We start from the raw sequence: 19,704 nt of genomic DNA on the forward strand, positions 1-19,704 counted from the left end.
GAGAGAGATGCAGGAAAAACTAAAATCCACAGTACCATGAACAAAACAAATCTACATTAAAAGCATTATTCTCAAGAAGAAAATAGATCAAATGTTAGGATTTTCCACAAAAAGCTTTGTTTTTTGGATTATATGTAAATGTCCTCTCTCACAATGTCATCAAAACTTTGCAAAAATAAAAAAAAAAAACCCAGCAGAGCTGACGGAAAAGAGTAGTAGTAGCTTACCTCCTCTGCTCAAACAGCTAAGTGACATCAATCTGACAGGACCAGCAAGGTGTAGGACAAACCAGCATCAACCTTTGCCCTGTTCAGAGACTCAACTGTTGCCCTCTAGGAGAAATATCAACCAATAAGGGATATGAATGAAGTCAAAGCTGATTTTCCTTCCTCGTCTGAAGCTTTGGAGGATTGCTAAATCCACAATCCACCCACAAAAGAAAGGAGCAAAGGTTGCGACTTGTCAAGGTGAAGAAGTCCTGAACAGTTGCAAACAGAGTGCAGCTGCAGAAACCTGCTGTGTTTGGAATAATTACAAAGGCTGACAACTGTTGGCATTGGTGACAGTCAGCAACAGTCAATAGGGGAAGGATTTATGGATTCTTAAAGTCAATGCAGCACATTAAAGCTCGGGTGGGTGTGGGGTCCTGCCATGATTTTATCAGCTCAAATCAGTTTGTGAAGACAGTCATAATCAACATGTTTGACGAGCCCCGACAGAGAAGCAATGATAACACTAGATATGGTCCCTTAGGTTATGAGGGCAGATGAGACTTTGACCCATAAAAGAGTTATTCAATAATTAAAACTTGTGCAACTCTGACTTTTTCTGCAACACTGACACGTCTAAAAACATGGAGATGTCAGCAATAAATGCAAAGCATGAAATCGGACCATTTTATTGAGTTTGCCTCCAAAATATATCTACATTTGCTGCTAAATACACAAAATAAATCATATGTTGGATCATAATTTGTAATTTAAGAAAACCAAACTCTTTTTTCTATTAATAGGTCTTGTTTCCGGCTTCCTGATACGCATGATCTCAGAGCAGGAAAAAAAATACTGTTTTGCTGGTAAATATAGGTGAAAGTTTAACCATGATTCTCCAGTGACACAGAGTTACTTCACACAGGTACTAAGGTCACCGAATCACACCACGCAGTCACACCACAGCCGTCCTGACCCCGACCCCCTCTGCTTGTCTCTGGACTGAACCCAGTGAGTCCAGACGCTGCGACTGATTAATGACGGGGCTTCATCCGTGTCAGCATTTCAGCGTATACTCATGAAAAACAAGAATCCATAAAAGAACAGTTAGATGTTGCAGCTCATAACAAGATTTCAACAAGATTTGATCTTCAAAAGGCACCATATAAGCTGCTGTTCATTAATTTATTATTAGCCAAGACTTTATTTACAAATGGTTTATAAATCAGCTATTAAGAGAAGGTTCAGACTGCCACACCAACGAAAAATCTTTGCAGTCTTTTTTTAGCACTTCATTTATTACCAGCACCCTTTCAGTCCACCGTTTGTTTGGAAAACGACTTGAGAATATCTGAAGCATAAATGTAGCCACGTTACATTAGAACTGCATGATATATGAAGACCAGTAACATTTGCTATTCAAAGAGCCATTATCCAGATACTTGCAGCTATTTCATTTGACAGACACTTGTATCCAAAGCGACTTACATATGAGAAGCGATTCATTGACCATAGCAACTGGGAGGTAGTGAGAGGAAGCTGCAAACTTCTCACAGAAAGGCCACTATTCCAACCTCCCCCCCAGCCAAAACTAGAACCAGTGACCTTCTTGCTGTGAGGCCGCAGTAATGACCACTATACCACTGTGCTGCCTTCCTGCTCCTGCATTTACTGTGTTCTTCCCTCAGCTTTCTGACATTTCCTTTTAATTTGGCAGCAAATCCAGTATAAAGTTGGTGAAGACACAAATCACAATGTCTGCAACTGTAATTGTCAGATAGCAGTTTAGAAATTGATACGAATACAAATGTACGACGGTAGCTGAACTGTGCAGTAAGCATATTTATTCTAGGAGAGAACCTGTAAAGTTTCAGATCTAGCAAGCTAAAATCACTGAGAAGTTCCCCAGAACAAGACAAAAAAACAAGAATCTTTAAAAATATATCAATAAAATTAATATTTTTATTATTAACAAAAACATAATCACAATTTTAGACAACTGGAATTTTGTGCAATAAACAGAAAATACAATAAAAATATAAACATTTGTTTAGAAAAGCTGTTTCAAAAGTAAAGGAGGGTCACACAATGAAAAACATCTTTCTGGCAGATTCTGCAGTCAACTAAATCAAAGGTCAGAGACAGAAAATATCAATATATCAATAAAAAGTTTTTCTTAGGATGTAATCACTTTATTAAAATAACTTGTCTTCTTTTTCCACTTAGAATGAGCTTTTTATTTATATCGCCTTGTTTTGGGTTCATATACATGCAGCTGCCACAGTTGCAGGTTAAATTAAGCTTTAAAAAGACACGTAGAAGAAGACATACATGTTAAATTTAGTCTTTACTGCAACAGGGCCACGAGACGCTCTGTAAAGAAAACACGTTAACTGGAAGAATTTTCCTGCTGTCCATTCACAGCTGTGCCCATCTTCACCACTAAATGTCAGTAATTCTTCCACACTGTACCTTTAATTGTTTGGGGCGTTAGGGGACTTTGTGAAAAGAGCATCCACCAAGGTGTTGGTCTTTCCAAGCAACAATGTGTCACGGTTCACCACCTTCTAAAAGATATCAGCCATAAGTATTTATCAGACTTGCTTTGAGCGTAAGAACCTCCCAGTGCTCTGGGGTCTTCAGGGAGTGGGCTTTTATTTTTTCCTGGAGGGGAGACCAGAAGATACAGAGAGACATATTTTATCCTTCACATGTGGAAGAGCCCGCAGGACAAGCTGAGGCCAGCGGGAAGTGTTGATATCTATAAGAGAAAGCTTAAGGCTTCACTTTTTTAAGAGAGATTTTAATTGATTAAACTACAATTGATCATTTATAGTCTTTTTCTAAACCTTGTTTATTGTATTTTACCTGTTACATTTCAGGGTATTTTGTTTTATTTTTATATTATTTCACATATTGTATTGATTATCCAGTGTATTAGTTTTCCTGATATGAATGGTGAAGTATATGTACATGTGTAAGTTTTATGGATATGGGTGTAAATGTGTATGTGGATGTGTGTGTGTGTGTGTGTGTGTGTGAGAGAGAGAGAGAGGGTATTCATTCAGTTTCTATACTGCTTTGTCCAATTAGAGGTTGCGGGGAAACTGGGAGCCTATTCCAGCAATCATTGGACGAGAGGCAGGGCACACCCTGGACAGGTCATCAGGTCAACACAGGACCAATAAACAACCATTCACACACACACCCACTACAAGGGAGAATTTAGAGTGATCAGTGAACCTAATATGCATGACTTTAGAGTAAATGGAGAGAACCAACACACACATGGGGAGACCATGTAAACTCTGCAAAGAACCTCCTCTCTGCTGAGGCTCGAACCTCGCTGCTGTGAAGCCACAACGATTTCACTGTGCAGCTCGTGTGCGTATGTTTACGTCTATGTGTGTCTGTAGATGTTTGTTTAAATAAATGTGACACTGGTAAATTAATAATAATGTATATTTGATAGGGAAGGGTGGAACAAGAAGGGGGTGTGGTCCATGTTCATCATGTTTTTAACCCTTTCATGCATAGTGGCCCTGTAGTGGACAACTATTTACGAACTTTTTCTTGCATAGTCATGAATGAGGATGGTATTTTTGTAAATAAACCATGTCAGTGGATGTTATTGAGTCATCCAATACCTTTCCACTCATTGGAGAATAAATAAATATATGATATAATTGAACATAAAGTAATCACGCAAGTTTGCCTTTGCGATAAACAGGAAAAGAAAATGATACAGCTATACGTTATAGAAGATTTACTCAGAGGTGTCCAGCTCCGGTCCTCGAGGGCCAGAATCCTGCAGGTTTTCTATGTATCCCTGCTCAGACACACCTGATTCAAATTAATTAGTAGTAGAGCTTAATCAGTTGTGCACGTCATTGGCTGTTTGATCCATTTAGTGGAAGCTAGACGTGTTGGAACAGGAATACATGGGAAACCTGCAGGACAGCGGCCCTCGAGGACCGACTCTGGACACCCCTGATTTACATAATAGAATTATTATTGTATATTATTTTATAAATATCTTACAGAATACATTAGAATAAAGAAGAATTTATGACAAATTCTAAATATCACTAATAAACAATAAAGTATCATTGCATATTTTTGTAGAGGTAAAATACTCTATCTAAAAATAATGTTGCATTGTTTTTTCTTAATTCATGCATGAAAGGGTTAATGTAAAGCACTTGTAGTTGCATTTTCTGTATGATAAAGAGTTTTCTAATAATTTGTGGCAGACACTCATCAATTATTTAAAATCATACCTGCTTCAAGAACTAAACTGAGTTTTCAGCATTTCATAAGAGAGTCTTTATTTGAGAACATTTTAATTATAATGTTAATACTTTTTTGTTTGTATTGCCGTTTATAAAGACAGATTTCTGTAGACCGACGCCATCTTGTGGTTGTGAAACTAAACCCGAGTGAAGATGTAGAAAAGACAGAGAGCCAGTGTGCGTGTGACACAGTTATCCTGGTGGCCATGTCATCTGTCTTCCACCCAGGACATGGACATGAAGATGGTAGACTGACTGAGACCCGTCCTTTCCATCGTTGATCACTGAGAATTAAGTGTGAAGGTAAATAAAAAGCTTACAGATAAACACGAAAGCCAGTACAACAGAACTTTTAGTAACTTACCGACTCTGTATCCTTCACTTAGAGATTCTTGCTTTGCCACGTTTTTAGCAACAATCAACAAATGTCCCAAGAGCTGAAAGTGGAGAAGAAAAAGATCTGTGCATGGGATTTTCAGTGGTCTTCTGAACATTATTAAAAGAAATATATGCGGATTATCTAATAGTTGTGTCTTGACTTTAACTTGAAATTAGAAATTTAGCAGTGCACTTGTGAATGAATGGAAAGGAAAGATAAAAATAAGGTGGCGCCTCAGAGTGAAAGAGTGTTTCCAACATTTCCACTTCTGTTTATCTCAAATAAATAAACTTTTTAAGGGGATTTGTCAGATAGGCAGTTAATCGTAAAGTAACAGATAAAATAAAAAAGCAGAAAAATACATGACCTAATTAAAATATCTATGTAACAGTTAATTGCCTACAAAAATACGATCAACTTTCAAACCTAATCCCACATGTGAAAACAATAGATAGAACTTCACTACATGTTATGCAACAAGGTCTAGATTGTGTTTTAACTAAGGTCATGTATTGTTTTGCTGTATGATGTGGTGGCGATTTGAGAATCTAATACATGTGCTTTCATAGCGGATTTTGAGTTGATCTCTGAATGTTTTCTATGTTTAGATGTTCCGAGTAACACCATGTTGTGGATGTATGATGCCCATAACTCAGACTAAACAACCTACCTCTGCATCATCATCTTTGGCTGCACTTATGCGAGGAATAGGGACCCTTGGAATAACCAAGAAATGAACAGGGGCTTGTGGGCTGATATCCCTAAACACCAAACACTGGGAAACACAATAACAACATTTAAAGATTTAAAGAACAAGATTGTGTCAGTAAATCTCTAGATTTCATGTGGACTGGAGCAGACAAAATAAACCTAACGTGCTTTAAGTCAATTGTTGTTTACCTTCTCATCTTCATAGATGATATCTGCAGGGATGCTTTTGTCAATCACTTTGGAGAAGATGGTAGGAGCTGGAGAGCCGTACCTTTTAGTGGCCTCTTCTGCCAGCTTCACTTCATCGTTTTTGGAGCAAAATGATCTCTGAAGTTTAGTGGGACATAAGAATGAGAGCAAAATAAACTGATTAATGCATCATAAAACAAACATTAAAGCAGGAATTAGGTGGCTGTACAAACCAAACCTCTTGGTGGGGGTGGGACCCCCCAGGTTTCCCACAGCCACCACCAGAGCTGGCAGGACAGGTGTTGTGAAAAGGCTCAGCAGCAGTAAACGACAAGAAAATGACAATAAGCGCACGCTTTATTTTTAGGGAAGCTACCTCGGTTCGACAAACATGGTGCAAGCGGCTAAACCAAGCCACTCTGGTCCCCACGAACTGTGGTCGTAAAATGCAGCGAATATACATGGTTTACTCTTGGACGTTTTAAGTTACTAGTAATTTCTGTTTCTCGGTTATACGTGTCCCGTCATGGGCTCAAAACGGTGTGCAACTAAACTATAACCTACCAAAGTAATGTTGCGTTCAAAACAGTTCGTGGCGTCCAGCACTTTCAAAAGATGACTGCTGATTAAAGCTACAAAACGCACCTTTTCATATGGACGTGCTCCACTTTTGTTAGCAATTACTTTAGTCCATATTTTATTCAATTTATAGACCCACAAAAATCAATGTATATATTACTGCAGCCTTGTGGCTAGACTGTTTATGTTGTGAGTATACAAATTTCGATGTTTTTGTAGTGCTCCTGAAGGAGGCTCTGATTACGAGTCCAGGGCTCTCTTCAAGAGCAGCATTGTTCTTCTATGCTAATATGAACGCTTTTATTGTTAATAAAGCTACAGTGCTCATATGTATTCATACCCTTTTATTAAAGAAAAGGCTGAATTCACAACAGTCACTCAAATAACTGGAGACTTAAAAAAGGAACAACAACTAAAACTTTGCAAAAATACAATTTAGTAATATAAGACAAGTTTTTTTTTTCATTTAATTGAGTTGAAGAAAGTAAAAAAACAAACAAACAAACTGGTCCTGGACAAATCAGAGCACTTTTCTGTTGAACAGTGGGACAAAATACCTGTCAACAGGTGCAGAAGTCTGACTGAGAGGAACAGAAACACCTGACTGGAGCGGAAACATTAAAGGCTTGTTCAACAAAGTATTAGTTTATGAGTGATGTAATATGTAATAAATTATCTTATTTGTTTTCTTTAAAAAAAAAAAATTCTATTGAACCAGAATTAGAAAATAATGTAATTATTTTCATAAAATTTTTTATTTATTATAACTTTAGTCAATTTCAGCTTATTTTACAGGCAGCTGTTTTTTTCCCCCTTCTTTAATGAAAGGGTATGAATAAATATGAGCACAACTGTATCTTAAATAGTCTTGATTTTAAATAGCAAAGCAATTTACAGTAACTTGATGGTGAATATCCACTAGATATGAGTTGGGAAATTTGCATGTAATTTGTTTGGTCTTTGGCTGCAGAGAACATTACTGTTTTTAAGAGCAGGCTCAAAACTCACCTATTTAACTTGGCTTTTACTTAGTATTTACTATATTAGTCCAGACATTTAATTTGTTTGTTTGTACCCAATTCTTTTTAGGGAGTTTTTTTAAATCTGCTTTTATAATCTTTATTGTATTGTTTTTACTTGAAATATTTATTGTTTTATTATTACTACTATTTTATTTTTATTTTTCTTTTAATGGTTTTTGTTTTTTTTAAATCATTTTTAGTATATTTTCAGGTGTTTCCTCAGAGGGTTGGTGCCCCTGGTACTGTGGTCTGGTCGACTCCCGGTGCAGATGGCTCCTGCTATGGTGTTCCTTACCAGGCTCATTGTGCTCAGCAATTTATATATATAACTAGGTAGGGGTGTGCGTGATGTTTAAGAGAAGTGTTGGAAATTGTTTGGGTGTGTGTGTATGCGTTTGAGTGTGTAAAGGGAGGGGCTGATGGATTTTCTTTATAGTGTTTTTACATCATGTAAAGCAATTTGTGTTGCATTTTGTTTGCAAAATGCATAATTTATGTAATTTTATAATACATATTATATTATTCTTTATGCATTATATAATGCATAATTTTGCATAAATAATGCACATTTACAAATGCATAATTTGTTCTGTATTTTCCGTAATAGGGGGCGCTGTCGGCAGAAACAGGCAGTTTCTGTTTCACTAAAACGGAAGAACAAGTTCAGGTCAAAGGACAAACATGGCAGTCCGCACAAAGCTGCCCTTGCTGCTCCCTAAAAACTTGCTTTTATTCAGAAATCAAAAGCTTGTCCACACCGATGCTGCTGTTAAAGAGCCTGTTTATCCTCCCGTAGTCGCCTCTCTTACGGCTAAAAGCAAATCTGCAAGACTGCGACAGATCGAGGAAAAGGTTAAGAAGATATGCACCTCTCCATTGGAAGAGAAGATGTCCCTCGTCACCCGCATCCAGCGGAAAAAATTTGTCATTTATCCTCAGACTTTCGCGAGGAACGCAGACACATGGTACCAGCACTTTACAAAGACTGCGTATATTTCTGGCCTGCCTGAGAAGTTTACTGTGGGTCAGGAGAAACCTGCAGAGGTGGGAGGCTCGCAGCCATCACTGGGGATAGACGATGATGCGTTCACGGACATCCGCGCCTTGGTAACCCGAGTGATTTTACACGAGCACTGGCATGTGAAGAAGACACGCAAACCTTTCATGTTTAGACGCCAGGATCAGTTGGTGGGACCTTTTCTGAGCAACCTGGTGACTGAGCTGACTTCCAGTGTGGCAAAGTACAACCCACTGCTCCGTTTCTCCAGTCTGGGTATGAATTATAAGTGATGGAGGATGTAAAAGTTTTGCTGTCAGAGTAGAATAGACCATCAACAGAAAATGACACATTTCTTAAACTATTTTTTATTCAAATGTTAATTTTAAGCTAAATTTCTTCTGTCAAATTGGTGGAAATAGACTTAAGTTGTTATTCAAACACAAAAAAAAAAAAAAAAAGCAAGAGAGTTTAAAATGAGATATTGTAAGGGGACTGTGGATGAATGTGCATGTTTTATCTGCTTGATGTAAATTGTTTTATGTGAAGCACTTTGTATTGGTTTTTTTTAAGCACGAAAAGTGCTATAGAAATAAAGCTTGATTTGATGTTATTAAACACAAGCAGCAGTTTATCGAGTTAAGCGCTGCAATCTTCCATTTAATAACACCTTCCAGGACTGCACAACAGACCAGACCCTCTGCTGGTGCCATGTGTTGTATCTAATGTTTTTTTTCTCCATCAGACATCAGTCCACATGTGAACTTTTATTGGAGGAGAGGAAGTAGAATCATCCCAAAAGGGCACCGCAGAGGCCATCTGGAGCCATTCAGGTTCCAAATCGATGATCGTCCACGCAGTCAGATCAGGATAGCTCAGCAGCTGCCTCAGGTAAACATCATCCTTCCACCAGAGAGCTTTGCAACATCAGTCAATGTAAATCTGGGAAAATGTGACTGTCATTTTATTCGGTTAATTCTTTTGTGAGATTTTTCACATGATGGAGATGGATTTTCATTTGTCAATCCTGTCATTGTACCGTTTCTAAGTTTACCACACTGGAGGCATCCTTCTCGGCCGAAGTACCGAAGGTGAAGTATGCTCCAAACCTGATGCCGTTGTTCAGAAGACAGTACAGCAACAAGATCTTCACAGGTAACGCAGCAACAGGAGACCTGTCACCCCCTTTTTTTTTTTTTTTAGTCACAAGACATTAATTTTCAGTCTAAGTATTGTTTATGTGGGCATACTGGGAGCTAAGCAAGAGGATTATGTATTCTGGTTGTAATATCAGAAAGTTGAAATTCTCTGTCAGCAGGGGGCACCAGTGTGCAACTAATCCTCTACTTTTTACTTCTTCGTGTCAGGGTTGGATGCTATTTCTGCAAACAGCCAGTGGTTTATTTGTTCTTTGTGTGCCTGGTGTTTTAACTCTTTAGTTTTTCCCTTTTTTAAAAATAATTTAACATAGAGCAGCAGATAAAATAAATATTTGCTTCAGCAATTAATCTTCCTTCTATTGAATTATTTATCAGTTTACTGTTTGGTCAACAAAGGAGAAAAATGTGTAAAAATGCAAGTTGCAGTTTTTCCTTTAACAAAAGCTGAAACCAGATGTCATGTGGAAATTTGAGGTGCTAAACTACTGTTTTAAAAGGGGTCGGGAATCTATTATAAAAATATCAAAAATCGAGATTTTTCTTGCTTCACAATTTCAAAATCAATATTTTTGTTTAAAAAAATAAATAAATAAAAAGCTTTTTGATTTTTTTTTTTTTTTTCAAATTAATAAAATAATCCATTATGAAATTTTTGCCATTTTTATTGATCTTTTAACTTTTCTTCTTGGGCATTATAGCAAGAGAATGATGGTCTGGCTACTGTGTCGTTTTAGAAAAATGACGAGCAAAAAAAGTTGCACTTTAAATTGAATCGGCCCTAATAATTTCTCAGTTCTTTGTAGCTCATAGCTACAAAAAACTGATAACTTGAATTATCTTCAAGTTAATTAGGAAATTAGCACATTTTGTTACTGAAGTGTAATGATTATGAATAAAAAATCTCTTTGAATAAATTCTGAATCGAATCGTCACATCCTTACATTTTAGCCTCAATTGGTTCATCATATCTTTGTATTTTGATATGTAATTGTGGAGGTTTACTGTTTCAAATGACACATGCATGCTTAGACCAAGAACTGATGCTATATTTATGTAAAAAACCCTGTTTTGGTCTCATTAATAGGTGCAAAGCTACCAGATCCAGCCTGCTATGGTCATACCCAGTTTCACCTGGTGCCCGACCGATACCACAGAGACCGCATGGCTCTGCTGCAGCAGTCTGACCAGGTGGAGGTCTTCCTTAGAGCAAACGCACTTGCCAGCCTCTTTGCCTGGACAGGAGCTCAGGCCATGTACCAGGGTAAGTTTACAACACAGAAGAAATTATTTTTCTATTTATACTGCATTATTTATTTTGCAATTTTGGGAGTTTTTCTGTCTTGATCGCAGAATATCGACTTTAAAGGAACCAATAAATGAGACGGACAACAGCTGAGTATCTCCAAGATACTTGGCCGTCCTTTGTTTTAAAATGAATCTCCATCAGGAGCTCATAGATGTATTTAAAACATCTATAAACACCAAATTTGCTTTACAAAGGAAATATTCCTCACAGCTTTTCTGTTTTTAAAATATCAGCCAGTTTAAGCATATTGTATAAAGTTTTTAAACAGTATTTTAGGAGTCTAACAGTTAAAACGACTTGGCCACACCTTCCTCTCGTCTGCAGGTTTCTGGAACCACGAGGATGTGTCGAGACCCTTCGTCTCGCAGGCGGTGATAACAGACGGCTACTTCTTCTCCTTCTTCTGCTACCAGCTCAACACGGTGGCTCTCTCTGTGGAAACAGATGCCAACAACCCCAGGAAGAACCTCCTGTGGGGCACAGAGAGCTTGCGACTGTATGAGGGTGTGCAGGATGGAGAGGTGGTGGGTCTGAATGACGACGTCATCAGGCTGCTGGTTCAGTTCCTCATGAATCGGCCGTAAATCTCATGCTGCAGAGGACATGCAGGAAATTTTGGTCCTCAGAGTGGTGAAAGACGCTGACACGAGGGAGTTTTGTCAGATTGTATAAAGGGTAATGTTCATAAAAGTTTCAAATAAAAGAAAATCTGGATGATGTTTTAAGCCAAAACTTACTAAATACCGCACCCACATCTCTGTTTGGTACATTTTCTCAGTGATTTTCTCCCATTTAACAATAACCGTTGCTTTCCTTCTGATCAATATGTATAATGGGAGCATTGGTCCAGTTCAGTTCATAAAAGGCTTTTAAATTAGTTATGTTGAGTTATTATAATGTATTATAATGAGTTAATGTTATTTGTCGGATTTCAGCTTAATTTTGGTTTAATCATTGGAAGGTCATTGACTTAACTTCACACGACTGAGTCAATCCAGCGTCACACCAAAATCAGCCAGCAAAACCAGTTGTACTTACAGCTGCTGCTTGTATGGTCATAAATGCCTCAATAAGTAGGACAGCACTCTTTTTAAATTTAGAGGTATTGACTTGTGCACTGAACTTTGCAAACCAGCTTGACCAGATCAGAGTAGATGCAGTTTAATAATTTAATGCAAATAATCCAGTAAAGAACCTCCACTATAGCTTTTTGCATGGCTGCATTTATAAACAATAAAATGACTGAATTGATATATAACTGCAGATTTACCCCTTTAACTCTTGCCATGTCATACTCAATACAGAAAGTTTGAAGTAATCCATGTAGTTTTAATCTGATTGCATATACAGTGAATTCTGCGGTCACTTTTAAGTTAAATATTATAATTTTCCAACACACAAATATGAAGTTCACAGGCAAATTTCTGCATCATAAGAGGCTATATCATAATATACTGTTTGTGTTAATGTAAATACAGCTCGTTGGACACAATCTACTGCGAGGAGAAACTGAAAAGTGACAAAACAATCATTGCCAACACAGTCAATGATTTGGTAGTTGCCCTTTAAGCATATAAGGCAGTGCTTGCGAACCACATCTCCAAATGCAGCAACGGTGAGAGTGACTCAAAAGGAGAAAACACACTTCAGTTTTGAAATGTGTGAAGTAAACCACAAGTTCAGTTTCCCCACAGGAAGTGTACGAACAAAATGTTTTGCTCTTTCAGGCACTGTGACAACTGTCTTAAAAATAATTTGATTTTTTTTCCAGTGAAACAGGGAAACTGCAACACGTAAAGGAAAATGTTAACATGGTCATTGCACTTTGTTTGGTGTAAATGATATATTCCCATAATAACTCTTGGAATACTGCTTTAAAGCTGTCATTCAGGTCTTAAAACACGAAGACTATATACAGCAGCTTGAATCTGTTCACACTTATGTTTTGCGTTGTCTCATTGAGGAACTTTCTTCTTGTCCATTATCTTCTCCCTGTGGCCTGATGAGAGGCAGATAATCAATTAATCTATCATAGAAAAGTGCAAATACATTTTTTTTTTTAAAAAAAAAAAAAGAAAAAAAACATCTTTAGAGATATTTCTATAGTACTCACAGCGTATTCACTTGGTCAGTGCTCGTTCCATTTTCTGAGGAAAAGGCAGAAAGTGGATTGAAAAAGAGCCAGTACCAGCTGCTAAATGTTCAGTCCATAAAGGCTCAAGGTGATATTTGCATACAAACACATTATAGCTATCTAAAGTACACAAGACACACAAGTTTGACCACCTTCTGTGTTGTTTTTCTTGGCGCGACTCCTCTCGTAAAGCAGAATGGCAGTGACCAGGATGACAACTTCAACCAGGATGCTTAAAAAGGGCTTCAGAGGTTCCAGGAAGGAGATGACCTGCAATCAGACTCATTGTCACTGTACAGCACCAATTAAACATAAAATACTGCGCTACAATTAATCCACATTTCAATCTTAAATCCGCACTCGGCTTCAAACAGCAATGCTAAAAACAAATATTCGGTCAGAAATCAGTCGTCATAGACTGACCTGAATTTCAGCAGTCGCAGTAAGACAGCTGTGAAGTCGACCGACCAAGGGTTATAGGATTGAGCTCTTTGCAGGATTTAGAGGAAACTGGATGCATTTACCTTTAGTAGACTAGACTACTTAAAAGATCTGCATAAACAGTCCATCAGACAGCTGCAGTTGGTCCAAAACGCTGCTGCTCAAGTCTTAAGACCAAGAAAGTGAATCATTTAACTCAAGAACTGACTTCAAAACGTCACTATTACTTTACAAACCACTTCATGGTTAAAGGCCAAAATACATGGAGGACCTTTGTTATGAACCAACTAGATCCATCATGGTGAAGTAGACTTGTAGAGATTTAGGAGAAATCTCTGTATGCTAAGGACAAGGCCAAAGGTTAAAGCCGAATGCTCGGGACATTTCTGGTTAAATAATATTAATTATTACCCCAGTCAAGGAGGTTATGTTTTTGCCTTCAATTATCTGTTCATCTACCTACTTGTTTGTCTGTTTATTAGCAACTTCAAGCAAGAACTACTGTAGTTTTTTTGTTTTTTGTTTTTTTTTATAATGGATCCAACTTACGATTGATTTCATTAATTTTGGAATTGATCTCAGAAGATTGTGGACAAATTTTTTTTAATAAGATTCTCAGCAATATGGATGGAAATGAGCTGTTTGGCAGAACCTTTATTCATACACAGTGTGTCTATGTAGATGTACTCCGGCTCAATACTGTATAGTCAACCAGAACTGACCTTCAGATCCACGTGGCTCATCGAGATTCCGATGTTGTACACGGCACCACAGTAATACATGCCAGAGTCAGCTTCTGTCAAGTTTTTCGCATCTAGCTTGGTCTTCCAGTTCTCATTGTGGATCTCAAAGCGTGCCGCGGCAGGAAAGATCTGCTCCTACATAAAGGAATATTCCCAAAACATTACTTACTGTCGACACGTCCAAAACGAGTGGAAATATCAGAGAAGGGTGAGTTTTTAAAAAACATTGAGATTTTCAAAGAATAGACCATTGGTATATTGATTAATCAGGGATCACCTTACTTTAATGTATGGAAAATACATAGAGAAATTAATGACGCCCCCCTTTGGCAGTTTTAAGGTCTTATATCACAGGTCTAACTAGCTCTTACAATGAGGTAACTAACCTTTAATGAACTCTAATACACGCCATGTTTGACAGTTGTCAGCTGCCTCGAGCATGAACATCTGTCAAAGACTAAGTTATATTTAAAATTGGATCCTTTTAAGCAAATTTATTTTTTAAAAAAAAGGTCAGTTGTGCTGAAATAAATGAGAGCATAAAATAAACAAAATGTAATAAAATATTTCCAACTTTTAAAGTAAAATGTAATTAGTCTAGTTACTCAGAAACATAAACATGTTTTTACACTATAAGTGAGATTTTGAATAATGTAATGCATTAATGTTCTATATGTTAAAATATTGAATATGCACATTTATGAAGGAAATGATTTTATTAAAAAAAACAACCAGTGATTAAAATATCAATTAAAAATGATACTAAAGTATTATGGCAGCTCACCTTATCAGTCCCATTGTGCTTGTACCAGTTCCAGGTGAGAGGCTTTTCTTTGCTTTTTTCCATTTTACATGTCATCATCACAGAATCCCCCACATAGCTGACTAACGGCTTATCTCGCACCTCATTAATCTGTGGAACTAAAAAACAAGCAGAGAAGATGAGGTTTGTTATGGATTTCAGTTAACAGGCAGCGAGGACTAACAAGCAAATGCTGGCTCAATGTGAAGTGTTTGCAGAAATAACACATTAACTAATCTAGGATCCATACCTGTCAGAATAAAATCTATTTTGGCTTCATCTCCAAACATGCAAGAGTAATTTCCAAGGTTTTCCTCACTGATGATACTGAACCTGGAAAGATAACAACAAAGGACAAAGTGATTTAGATCAATATGTTACATTGAGTTTAGCCTAATGTAATCAGGTTTAAGTATTTGATCAGTTTTGTAGCCATTAAAATTGCAGTCGGGCTGTCAATTTAAAGACATTTAGATTGAAAGTGTAAAAGGTTTTGCAAATAGGCATATAAAATTAAATATTTTGGAAATTAATGTTTATTTAGTCTTTGCACATCGCAAAATAATGTATCTAACAAAAACATATTGTAAGCCTGACAGATGAAATAATGAACATGAAGCACTTACACTCGTTTGAGGTTATACTGCTCATTCTCAAGCATCAATATGACACGGCTATCCTGAATCTCCAGTCCGTCTTTGCTCCAGTAACCAGTAATGTTTGGTGGTTTGTTCTGGTTGCCAGTCCAGGTACACTCCAGTGTCTGATTAATGGGATTCTGCAATTCAATGATCTCAGAAAGACTTTCACCTGGAGGGAACATTAGAGGATTTTTCACAAAAAACAAATCAAAGTCTTTATTTTATTTTATTTTATTTTGTTACTCAGTGTTCCAACTTATTATGAATGATGTTTGTACTAAAATAATGTTTTTTTAAACAGAAGCATCAAGAATAACATGGTGTTGAATGAAATGTTAAAAATGAAGCAGTCACCTTTCAGGACGGTGCTTTTCACACCTGTCTGCAGAGGAGTGTTGGGAGGAACATATGGTGAAGGAGATGGACCTGGTGTCTCTGTCAGGAAAGGGAATAAAGTATTTATTGTTAATCTAACAATTGCTAGTAGCACTTTCTAAAAAACAAAAAATTGAAACCCAAAAGTTTCTTGGATGAGAACTTTGTAGTTGTTAGTTTAGTATAGTAACTTATTTGAATGTTGCCAGAATATTCCTGTCAACACTGATGTGTTGCTGTGAGGTTTCTTGCATGCTAAAAACAAAAAGGCATCAACCTAGAACAGAGGTGTCAAACTCAAATTTACAGAGGGCCAAAAAAACAAAGTAGAGGGCCAAACTCTGTTTTTATTCAGAAAGTGACGGCTGTTATTCGTGTTTTTATTATCTTTGAGATACAGAAGGTTGGTAAAGGTGGTTGCTGCGTTTATATGAGAAAGTAACTCTTGGAAGATGGAGACAGCCACAGTCAACAGTTTTTATTTACACTCACTGCCAGCAGAGTGCTATAAGCTTCTGCACAGATGCAGAATTCCTGAAACACAAGCTAAGGAAGATGCTTCTCCCCATTAAGGTTCTTTTTCTTCCCGACTGGTCAGTTGTGGTCTCATTAACCAACCACAATTCCCAACCAGTTTGGCAGAAATTTAAAAACTAAGAAGCAAATTTTTGGATTAAAAAAAATCCCTCAGTGTAAAATGAGTTATCAAACTATGTTTTGCTTTCATTGGAAAGAGAAAAAGTATAATGATACCTACAAAACCAACAAGTTCTTATTGTCAGTGTTTAGCCAAATAAATTGAGACAGGCATGTTAGAGGAGGGACTCACTGAAAACCCGCAGCACTGCACCAGAGCTGGATACCCCTGCTTTAACACATTAGTATACAGAAGGCTTAATATCGAATTCAGTATCTCACTCCTGTGGCTGCAAAACAAGCCCAAATCATTACGCTTCCACCGTCACAAGATGTGTGATATGTTTTGTCTTAGCCAAACAGATTCTCTTTGGTCAGATGCAAATATAATATAAATGTGATTTTCTTTTTTTTTTCTCTCTCTTTTTTTTTTTTTATATTTTATTCATAAAAAAGAGGTATTTCACATGTTTTTCTTGTTTTAATTTACCATCATCATCATGTCTAATACTTCTTATGTTGTAACATCACCCACTCCAAGTAACTGCGCAGATGTTCAATGCTGGTAAGAATGACAACTACTTCCCACTAGTTTCCCTTTTCACTATCCGGACAAATTGTTCAGAAATGGACTTACGACCCTTCTACAGCTATAACAATTGCTTCTCCAAGATTAAAACCGTTTTCTCTTCTAGCTGTTGTCCTGACTGCTGCAGTAAACTACCTAACATCTGCTTTCATACACACGCCTGCGGATGATCAATTAATTAACAGCATTTGATTAGCAGCACCTGGCTGCAACTTACCTCTCTTGAATTCTGGGTAAGCAGTAAGAGCCCACTTAGTTTTATTGTGTCTGAATTTATGGTTAGTTTTTGTTAAATAATTAACGACATGGCGTAATATGACATGAGCTGTTTTTTTAAACAAAGTGAAGCCAAGATGTTCTTACTTAACAGGCTCACTTTAAGGCTTTATGTCTTTGGACTGGTTTTTTTTCTGATGTTTGAGTTATGAAGAAAGGGACTACAAAGAAATTAAAGTATGTAAAGTAAGTAAAATGGTACACAAACTGAATTCTTAAGGACCATGAAATTAATAAAAGGACAAAATGACTATTTAAAAAGCTCTTTTTCTATTAACCTGTAGATATGAATCCTTTTATAAGGAATTGATGTCTATGCATTCAAAGTAACAGACATATAATCCTTTTAGACTTCAGCACTCCCCTTTTTTATTGATACTTTTAAACAAAAATAGCTCATCTAAATCAAATGATCAAATCTGTGTAAACTAGGCAAGTAAACTTTTTGGGGATAATCAAACAGTGAAGAATAAAGACATTTAACTGGAAATTGTATGTATGTTTGATGTAAATGTGTGTGTGGGGGGGACAATCCCCTTTCCCCCCCACAAGGTTAAAGGAACATTTAGTAATAAAAAAGAAAAAAAGAAGCAGAGCTTTAGCACAACCACACAAAACTGCCAAATTACACCCAAATTTCATTTACTTGTGTTGATGTGTCTGCAGATGAGAAGAATCTGAAGAATCTGTAAAAGTAGCTGCTTCCAGGAGGCTGCCATGGTTGTTTTCCCTGTGTCCTCTCTCTGTGAGCAGGTTTCTCACTCTTGTCTCTGCCTGCTGCATCGTCTAACCACCCCACCCTCCTCCCCCTCCTTCCTCAGCTGCACAGTGACGCAGTCATGATATCACCCTGCATCCTGTGGGTGGCCGACTGACTCCATCCATTATTCAGCCAGACAGGCTTCGTACCTTGAAGCCGTGCTCACTGTGTCCTGTTCTGCATGACTGTGCATGCAAATAAAATGCAGATTTTATTACTTACTTCTTGTGAAGTGTTGGTGGATGTTCAGAAAATTGTCACTCTGGTCCCCGACTGAGTACTATGCAGCTGCTACCGTGTAACTTTTTTGCACAGATCTCTTTTGTGTTACATAAGAGGACCTGGCAGCCGAAAGTCACATAATCTGCCTGCTGTCATGAAAACAGCAAGGAGTTGGAGCTAGTCTGCCTTTTAAACATCTTGTAAAAAAAAAACGGTAATTTAGATTAAATACTATGCTGATTTACATGATAAAACCACCGCAAAAAAAAAGGTTACTCGTCTAAGCAGGAGCAACTGTTTCAGTTTAAAGTATTTCTGCTTGAGTGGAGAATGTAAGTCCTCTTATAATATACTGCTAATTGTTTTCCTGCTTTATATTTTTACCACTTCTATCATGTCTATTTTGTCTTCACTGTTATTTTTCAGATTTATTTTCTCTCAAAGTTTATTTATAGATACAACTTTTAACAAGTCATCATGACAATGTGAAAAAATAGTGAAAAGGAAAAGTGGGATTTAATTGTTCAGTAAGGGCTTGGTTTTGATCTGTTTCTACGTATGAGTGACACTGTGGCAGAACATTCATGGTGTCATTGTGTCAAAAGCGATGCAAATATTTTAAATTGTTCAGATTCAGAGTTTGTATTCAGAGCAGGAATGATAACTTATAATGTCTGTTTTTGTGGTGTTAGGACCCTCATAAGCAGAGGCTAAGCAATAACGATGGCCAGGATGGCACCAGTATACCCTCATCTCTTATTCTGTGTTATCATCTTTATATGGATTTAATTAGGTTTTCCTTTTATGCATTTACACACAATACAACATATGTAAAAAAAAAAACAAAACAAAACATGTTGATATAATGAAAATAAAACAGAACTATTCCATATACACACTGTCAGGATTGGCACTGGTATGATTTAAATACCAGTTTGGTGCCCCTTTCACCTACTTTAACCTTAGGCATTTCCATTTTGAACTAATTCATTACACAAGCAAAGTGAAAAGAGGAATGGCACACAACTTGAACTGTCATTTTCTCTGTCAACTGAAACACCCCTGGCTGCTGTTTGTGACATGTTTCACGGGAATCTGAAGAATAAGATGGAGCCTGAAGATAAGTGGATACAAAGCAAATAAAAAATTTTTAAAAAAAAAAGTCATTTCCAAGGTGAACATTTACTCAGCTCTTCATTACACACAACAGCAACCTGTAAAAGCTGCACACCGACTCTGTT

General features: G+C 37.1%; 3 protein-coding genes across 3 annotated transcripts; 1 reads left to right on the plus strand and 2 right to left on the minus strand.

Annotated features, from left to right (window-relative positions):
* Nucleotides 1-4,523: 4,523 nt before the first annotated feature.
* On the minus strand, nt 4,524-6,328 carry LOC306764613 (putative HIT-like protein). Its single transcript, XM_079251795.1, has 5 exons — nt 6,157-6,328; nt 5,781-5,918; nt 5,551-5,655; nt 4,866-4,938; nt 4,524-4,785 (listed from the first exon to the last, which is right to left on the minus strand). The coding sequence occupies exons 1-5, from the start codon at nt 6,241-6,243 to the stop codon at nt 4,694-4,696; spliced, it is 495 nt and encodes a 164-aa protein (XP_079107921.1). The 5' UTR covers nt 6,244-6,328; the 3' UTR covers nt 4,524-4,693.
* Nucleotides 6,329-8,062: 1,734 nt separating this feature from the next.
* On the plus strand, nt 8,063-11,553 carry mrps30 (mitochondrial ribosomal protein S30; the record flags this gene model as incomplete). Its single annotated transcript, XM_079250880.1, has 5 exons — nt 8,063-8,654; nt 9,124-9,269; nt 9,428-9,533; nt 10,623-10,799; nt 11,169-11,553. The coding sequence occupies 5 exons, from the start codon at nt 8,063-8,065 to the stop codon at nt 11,426-11,428; spliced, it is 1,281 nt and encodes a 426-aa protein (XP_079107006.1). The 3' UTR covers nt 11,429-11,553.
* On the minus strand, nt 11,369-18,233 carry emb (embigin). The gene is made up of 10 exons (XM_079250881.1): nt 18,128-18,233; nt 15,960-16,040; nt 15,591-15,774; nt 15,215-15,297; nt 14,947-15,083; nt 14,142-14,297; nt 13,131-13,248; nt 12,958-12,991; nt 12,783-12,843; nt 11,369-11,436 (listed from the first exon to the last, which is right to left on the minus strand). Exons 1-9 carry the CDS (start codon nt 18,198-18,200, stop codon nt 12,783-12,785), a joined length of 927 nt encoding a protein of 308 aa, XP_079107007.1. The 5' UTR covers nt 18,201-18,233; the 3' UTR covers nt 11,369-11,436.
* Between the last annotated feature and the right edge of the window lie 1,471 nt (nt 18,234-19,704).

This window comes from Telmatherina bonti (assembly GCF_933228915.1).
Source record: "Telmatherina bonti genome assembly, chromosome: 13".
Lineage (NCBI taxonomy): Eukaryota > Metazoa > Chordata > Actinopteri > Atheriniformes > Telmatherinidae > Telmatherina > Telmatherina bonti.

Bases quoted from the DNA above. Each gene is read 5' to 3' on its own strand.
- LOC306764613 (XM_079251795.1), bottom strand. From the start codon at position 6,243: ATGTATATTCGCTGCATTTTACGACCACAGTTCGTGGGGACCAGAGTG. The intron at 5,919-6,156 runs GTAGCTTCCCTA...ACTAAACTTCAG, and splicing joins ACCATGTTTGTCGAACCGAG to AGATCATTTTGCTCCAAAAA. The intron at 4,939-5,550 runs GTAGGTTGTTTA...CTCCACTTTCAG, and splicing joins CCAAAGATGATGATGCAGAG to CTCTTGGGACATTTGTTGAT.
- emb (XM_079250881.1), bottom strand. From the start codon at position 18,200: ATGGCAGCCTCCTGGAAGCAGCTACTTTTACAGATTCTTCAGATTCTT. The intron at 15,775-15,959 runs GTGACTGCTTCA...TGTTCCCTCCAG, and splicing joins GAAAAGCACCGTCCTGAAAG to GTGAAAGTCTTTCTGAGATC. The intron at 12,844-12,957 runs GTGAGTACTATA...GCCTCTCATCAG, and splicing joins ACTGACCAAGTGAATACGCT to GCCACAGGGAGAAGATAATG.